Genomic DNA, 7,446 nt, shown 5'->3' with positions numbered 1-7,446 from the left:
TCCGTTCCTTGTACTAAAGGTCGATCCCATGAAATGAATAAAGGTAAAGGGTTATCCGGCGCCTTTCACTTTTGCATTCTTTGCAGGTGGCATGTTTTAATAGTGCATGTGTAAGATACCATGCTTTGATTGAACTGCAGTACCAGATACAGCCACAGAGACAAGAGGGGAGCTATGTCCAGCACTGCAGCAAAGTACAATGGTTCCTTCTATCTGATAACTATGAGTGCGAGAGGGTCAGAGCCTTATATTGGTGACAGGTCTTACGTTTAGGCCATCAATGACATTTCTCTTGACGGACATGCAAGTGAGTTCTATTGATCTCTGTTTTCAGCCATTTCAGGTTGGCCGGGGAAAGCTTAAGCCATACAGGTAGATTGACGTGAGTGTCCTTTTAACCAGGTCGGAGTTGGACATGGGATTTCTACTCCCATATAACTCGTTGGCAGGGTGTGAGGAATTGTGCAGATTGTTCTACCAGATGTGAAACCTGAACCGGCGGACCAGAAATGATTAACCCGCAGATAGATAAGAGAAGGGACATCACCTGATGTCTACATGTAGAGGTGGATTCAGCCACCAAGGAACATAGATGAAAAAGGAGAAAAATTCCAGATGGCCCTGAGAAAAGTCTGCAGTAAAGATGAATGTTCACACAAAGGGTCAACTCGCAGACTGCAAAAGCAAAGCTATAGGTAAAGTGAGTGAGTGTATGTGCAGTGGTGAATATGTGTGTTAATGGGGAGAGACCTGTCAGTCATGGCCAGCATGGCGGGGACCTGCCTTGGACTAGTTTCTGGCCACCGGCTCTTGAATGTATGTCTTCTCTGAAATGCTGCAGTGCTTAAGAGTAAAGACGTGCATGGCTGCCACAATTGACAAAGTGTCTGAATAAGCTAACCTGATCCCTTTAAATTTGTGCGGATATGTAAGGATTTGTGCATGTATGTGAGTGTGTCCCTCAGTCTGTGTATATAAGGCTACATGTGTCTGTGTGCATGTATGTTTATATATATATATATATATATATATATGTGTGTGTGTGTTTGATATAGGTACGTGTGTATATACTGTACATGTATATATATATATATATATATATATATATATATATTTATATATATATATATGTGTGTATAGTGTATATAAATATCGGTGTGAATATGTATAAGCATGAGTATTTGTATGTGTGTATATATATGCATACTGGATTTTATACTGGATTTATATATGTGTGTGTATATACTGTATGTATAGTATGTATGCGTATATGTATGTGTGTATATGTATAGATATTTATGTGTGTGTATGTGCTCTAGATATACAGGGTGGTCCAAAAGTAGGTGGACAGTATGTGTAATAGGGTTATGAAGGGGGAGATTTATCAAACATGCTTTTTGGTGTTCAAAGTTCTCACCACACATCTAGATAAGTTTCTTGGGAGGTTTAGTTTCCAAAATGCGGTTACTTGTGGGGGGTTTCTACTGTTTAGGTACATCAGGGGCTTTGCAAATACAACATGACGCCCGCAGACCAATCCATCAAAGTCTGCATTCCAAAACGTCTCTACTTCTCTTCTGAGCTCTGCCATGCGCCCAAACAGTGGTTTACCCCCACATATGGGGTATCGGCATACTCAGGACAAACTGGACAACAACGTTCGTGGTCCACTTTCTCCTTTTACCCTTGGGAAAATAAAAAAATTGTTGCCAAAAGATCATTTTTGTGACTAAAAAGTTAAATGTTCATTTTTTCTTCCATGTTGCTTCTGCTGCTGTGAAACACCTGAAGGGTTAATAAACTTCTTGAATGTGGTTTTGAGTACCTTGAGGGGTGTAGTTTTTAGAATGGTGTCACTTTTAGGTGTTTTCAGCCATATAGACCCCTCAAACTGACTTCAAATGTGAGGTGGTCCCTAAAAAAAATGCTTTTGTAAATTTTGTTGTAAAAAAATCAAAATACTGTATTTTCTGGCGTATAACACTACTTTTTAACCCCTGAAAATCTTCTTAAAAGTCAGGGGTCGTCTTATACGCCGGGTGCCGTCTTGTACGTCGAGTGCAGACACCAATGTGTATATGGTGGGTGGGGGGGAGTGGTCCCGATGACGAAGAGGGGGCGTCTCACAGGAAAGTGTGAGTGGAGTATCCCCATTACCTCATTGTAGCTGCAGCATGGGGTCTCTGTGCTGGGGAGAGGCGGCAGCTGCTGCTCCTCTTTGTGACGCATGGGTGCTGTGCTGTGGGGTGGTGGCCGCCGCCGCTCCCCAGCACCCCACGCTGCAGCTACAATGAGGTAATGGGGGATACTCCACTCACACTTTCCTGTGAGATGCCCCCTCTTCGTCATCAGGACCACTCCCCCCCCAAAAAGCACATTAGTCACCGGCCCTATAAGACGACATACGGCGTATAAGAAGACCCCCGACTTTTAAGAAGATTTTATATTTTAACTGGAAAAGTTGGGGGGTCGTCTTATACGCCCAGTCGTCTTATATGCCGGAAAATACGGTAAATGTTATTATTTTCTGTCCACCTACTTTTGGACCACCCTGTATATATGTATACATTTTTGTTTATAGAGATATATGTACACTGGGGAAAATAAGTACCACATTTGATACACTTCCAATTTTTCAAGTTTTCCCAATTACACAGAATGGACAGGTCTGTTATTTTTATTGTAGGTACACTTCAACTGTGAGAGACAGAATCTATAAATAAAAAACAGAAAATCACATTGTATGATTTTTACATAAGTAATGTTAGGGGTCGAGTTCCCTCCTCTGCACAGAGGGAATCTCGGTCCATCTCCACTGCGGTCTCCCATTCTTCTCCTGCCGCAGTGGAGCCTGCTCAGTGGAGACGTCGGTCCCAGCGTCTCGCTCAGTCTGACTCTGTGCTAAGAGTTACTGCTGCCTTTCCTGCTTCTGCCATTGAAGTCAGTGCTGGGCAGCGGCGAGCAGACGCTTCTGGGTCTAAGTCCTGCTTTGCTCATTCTGAGCATGCCCAGAGTAAGATCTCTCAGTGGAGATCGAGGGTCACATGATCTGATACTGCAGCTAAGGTCATTGGCTCCTTCAGGAAGGTCCTGTAGGTGCTCACGCTCTGGTGTAGCTTCTTATTGGTCCTTCTAGGAAGGTCCTGTACGTGCTGCAGCTATTTAAGGTTCGCATGACCGCACAGCCATGCGCTAGTATTGTTCTTTGTTAAGTGCTTTGCGCCAGTGTGGTCACGAGAGTATGTGTTCAGGGACCCGGCTGTAATAAGCCCCTAGAATGCAGGCACCTCCGGCAAGGAGTTTGGGTTTGAATGTGTTCAGGGACCCGGCTGAAATAAGCCCCTAGAATGCTGGCACCTCCGGCGAGGAGTTTGGGTTTGAATGTGATCAGGGACCCGGCTGAAATAAGCCCCTAGAATGCTGGCACCTCCGGCGAGGAGTTTTGTGTGCATGCGTGACCACTGATTGCTCTGTGTGGGCAGTTAGCCTGTGCCTCTGTGAAGCCTAACAGGGCACAGTGCTTTTCTTTCATGACTACTCGGTGAAGTAACTGAGTTAGTCCATACCGCCATATCGTGCCGCCGTTGCTAGCAGCAGGTACTCCTGCACGGTGGACCCCGGGCTGCGAACGCACCAATATCAATAAAAACATCTCTATTTATTCGGTGCGTTCCGCTAGCCGTAACAAGTCATTTGCATTTTATTGCATAAAATAGATATTTGATACAGTAGAAGAAACAGAACATAATTTTGGTGCAAAAACCTTTATTTGCAATTACAGAGATCAGACGTTTCCAAAGATTTTCTATTGGGATCATTTTTGGAGACTTGCTAGGCCACTCCAGGACCTTGAAATGCTGCTTATGGAGCCACCCCTTAGTTGCCCTGACTGTGTGTTTCAGGTCATTGTCATGCTGGAAGCCCCAGCCACGACTCATCTTCAATTGTCTTACTGAGGGAAGAAGGTTGTTGGTCAAAATCTCACAATACATGACCTCATCCATTGTCATGATTCTCAATGGCGAGAGAACATAGCCCAGCATATATGAGAACTAGCTCTTGGAAGATGGAAACTATACTGACCATGAACTAAACCTGCCGCACAACTAGAAATGGCCGGGTAGCATGCCTACGTTTTTTTATCCCTAGATGCCCAGCGCCAGCCGGAGAACTACCTAATCCTAGCAGAGGAAAAGACAGTCCTGGCTCACCTCTAGAGAAATTTTCCCAAAAGGCAGACAGAGGCCCCCACATATATTGGCGGTGATTTTAGATGAAATGACAAACGTAGTATGAAAATAGGTTTAGCAAAATCGAGGTCCGCTTACTAGATAGCATGAAGACAGAAAGGGCACTTTCATGGTCAGCAGAAAACCCTATCAAAACACCATCCAGAAATTACTTTAAGACTCTAGCATTAACTCATAACACCAGAGTGGCAATTTCCGCTCACAAGAGCTTTCCAGACACAGTAACGAAACAGCAGCTGTGAACAAGAACAAAATGCAAAAACACACAAGGACAAAAGTCCAACTTAGCTGGGAGTTGTCTAGTAGCAGGAACATGCACAGAAAGGCTACTGATTACATTGTTGACCGGCATGAAACTGACAGAGGAGCAAGGTTATATAGCGACTCCCACATCCTGATAGGAGCAGGTGAACAGAGGGGATGATGCACACAAGTTAAATTCCACAAGTGGCCACCGGGGGAGCCCAGAATCCAATTTCACAACAGTACCCCCCCCTCAAGGAGGGGGCACCGAACCCTCACCAGAACCACCAGGGCGATCAGGATGAGCCCTATGAAAGGCACGGACAAGATCGGAGGCATGAACATCAGAGGCAGTGACCCAAGAATTATCCTCCTGACCGTATCCCTTCCATTTGACCAGATACTGGAGTTTCCGTCTGGAAACACGAGAGTCCAAGATCTTTGCCACAACGTACTCCAACTCACCCTCAACCAACACCGGAGCAGGAGGCTCAACGGAAGGCACAGCTGGTACCTCATACCTGCGCAACAATGACCGATGAAAAACATTATGAATCGAAAAGGATGCAGGGAGGTCCAAACGGAAGGACACAGGGTTAAGAATCTCCAATATCTTGTACGGGCCGATGAACCGAGGCTTAAACTTAGGAGAAGAAACCCTCATAGGGACAAAACGAGAAGACAACCACACCAAGTCCCCAACACAAAGCCGAGGACCAACACGACGACGGCGGTTGGCAAAAAGCTGAGTCTTCTCCTGGGACAACTTCAAATTGTCCACCACCTGCCCCCAAATCTGATGCAACCTCTCCACCACAGCATCCACTCCAGGACAATCCGAAGATTCCACTTGACCGGAGGAAAATCGAGGATGAAACCCCGAATTACAGAAAAACGGGGACACCAAGGTGGCAGAGCTGGCCCGATTATTGAGGGCGAACTCCGCCAAAGGCAAAAAAGCAACCCAATCATCCTGATCCGCAGACACAAAACACCTCAAATATGTCTCCAAGGTCTGATTAGTCCGCTCGGTCTGGCCATTAGTCTGAGGATGGAAAGCAGATGAAAAAGACAAATCTATGCCCATCCTAGCACAGAATGCCCGCCAAAATCTAGACACGAATTGGGTCCCTCTGTCAGAAACGATATTCTCCGGAATACCATGCAAACGAACAACATTTTGAAAAAACAGAGGAACCAACTCGGAAGAAGAAGGCAACTTAGGCAAGGGAACCAGATGGACCATCTTAGAGAAACGGTCACACACCACCCAGATGACAGACATCTTCTGAGAAACAGGCAGATCCGAAATAAAATCCATCGAGATGTGCGTCCAAGGCCTCTTCGGGATAGGCAAGGGTAACAACAATCCACTAGCCCGAGAACAACAAGGCTTGGCCCGAGCACAAATGTCACAAGACTGCACAAAGCCTCGCACATCTCGTGACAGGGAAGGCCACCAGAAGGACCTTGCCACCAAATCCCTGGTACCAAAGATTCCAGGATGACCTGCCAACGCAGAAGAATGAACCTCAGAGATGACTCTACTGGTCCAATCATCAGGAACAAACAGTCTACCAGGTGGGCAACGATCAGGTCTATCCGCCTGAAACTCCTGCAAGGCCCGCCGCAGGTCTGGAGAAACGGCAGACAATATCACTCCATCTTTAAGGATACCTGTGGGCTCAGAATTACCAGGGGAGTCAGGCTCAAAACTCCTAGAAAGGGCATCCGCCTTAACATTCTTAGAACCCGGTAGGTAAGACACCACAAAATTAAACCGAGAGAAAAACAACGACCAGCGCGCTTGTCTAGGATTCAGGCGCCTGGCAGACTCAAGGTAAATTAAATTTTTGTGGTCAGTCAATACCACCACCTGATGTCTGGCCCCCTCAAGCCAGTGACGCCACTCCTCAAAAGCCCACTTCATGGCCAAAAGCTCCCGATTCCCAATATCATAATTCCGCTCGGCGGGCGAAAATTTACGGGAAAAAAAAGCACAAGGTCTCATCACGGAGCAGTCGGAACTTCTCTGCGACAACACCGCCCCAGCTCCGATTTCAGAAGCGTCGACCTCAACCTGAAAAGGAAGAGCAACATCAGGCTGACGCAACACTGGGGCGGAAGAAAAGCGGCGCTTGAGCTCCCGAAAGGCCTCCACAGCATCAGGGGACCAATCAGCAACATCAGCACCCTTCTTAGTCAAATCAGTCAATGGTTTTACAACATCAGAAAAACCAGCAATAAATCGACGATAAAAGTTAGCAAAGCCCAAAAATTTCTGAAGACTCTTAAGAGAAGAGGGTTGCGTCCAATCACCAATAGCCTGAACCTTGACAGGATCCATCTCGATGGAAGAGGGGGAAAAAATGTATCCCAAGAAGGAAATCTTCTGAACCCCAAAAACACACTTAGAACCCTTCACACACAAGGAATTAGACCGCAAAACCTGAAAAACCCTCCTGACCTGCTGGACATGAGAGTCCCAGTCATCCGAAAAAATCAGAATATCATCCAGATACACAATCATAAATTTATCCAAATAATCGCGGAAAATGTCATGCATAAAGGACTGGAAGACTGAAGGGGCATTTGAAAGACCAAAAGGCATCACCAAATACTCAAAATGGCCCTCGGGCGTATTAAATGCGGTTTTCCACTCATCCCCCTGCTTGATTCGCACCAAATTATACGCCCCACGGAGATCAATCTTAGAGAACCACTTGGCCCCCTTTATACGAGCAAACAAATCAGTAAGCAGTGGTAACGGATATTGATATTTAACCGTGATTTTATTCAAAAGTCGATAATCAATACACGGCCTCAAAGAGCCGTCTTTCTTAGACACAAAGAAAAAACCGGCTCCTAAGGGAGATGACGAAGGACGAATATGTCCCTTTTCCAAGGACTCCTTTATATATTCTCGCATAGCAGCGTGTTCAGGCACAGACAG

At 45.9% G+C, this 7,446-nt stretch overlaps 1 protein-coding gene across 2 annotated transcripts in view; it reads left to right on the top strand.

The window, feature by feature from the left end:
• Positions 1-533: 533 nt before the first annotated feature.
• Positions 534-7,446, top strand: part of LOC143770345 (NACHT, LRR and PYD domains-containing protein 3-like) — a 54,626-nt gene continuing 47,713 nt past the window's right edge. Inside the window, exon 1 of one of the 2 annotated variants that reach the window (XM_077259890.1) lies at positions 534-695. In XM_077259890.1, the coding sequence (XP_077116005.1) occupies positions 616-695 (80 nt within the window). In that variant the 5' untranslated portion in view covers positions 534-615. The remainder of the gene's footprint in view (positions 696-7,446) is intronic. The other variant, XM_077259906.1, reaches the window with a different exon arrangement.

This window comes from Ranitomeya variabilis, chromosome 1 (assembly GCF_051348905.1).
Source record: "Ranitomeya variabilis isolate aRanVar5 chromosome 1, aRanVar5.hap1, whole genome shotgun sequence".
Taxonomy (NCBI): domain Eukaryota; kingdom Metazoa; phylum Chordata; class Amphibia; order Anura; family Dendrobatidae; genus Ranitomeya; species Ranitomeya variabilis.
Note: the sequence above shows the minus strand (reverse complement) of the source record. Positions and strands in the feature narration are given on the sequence as shown.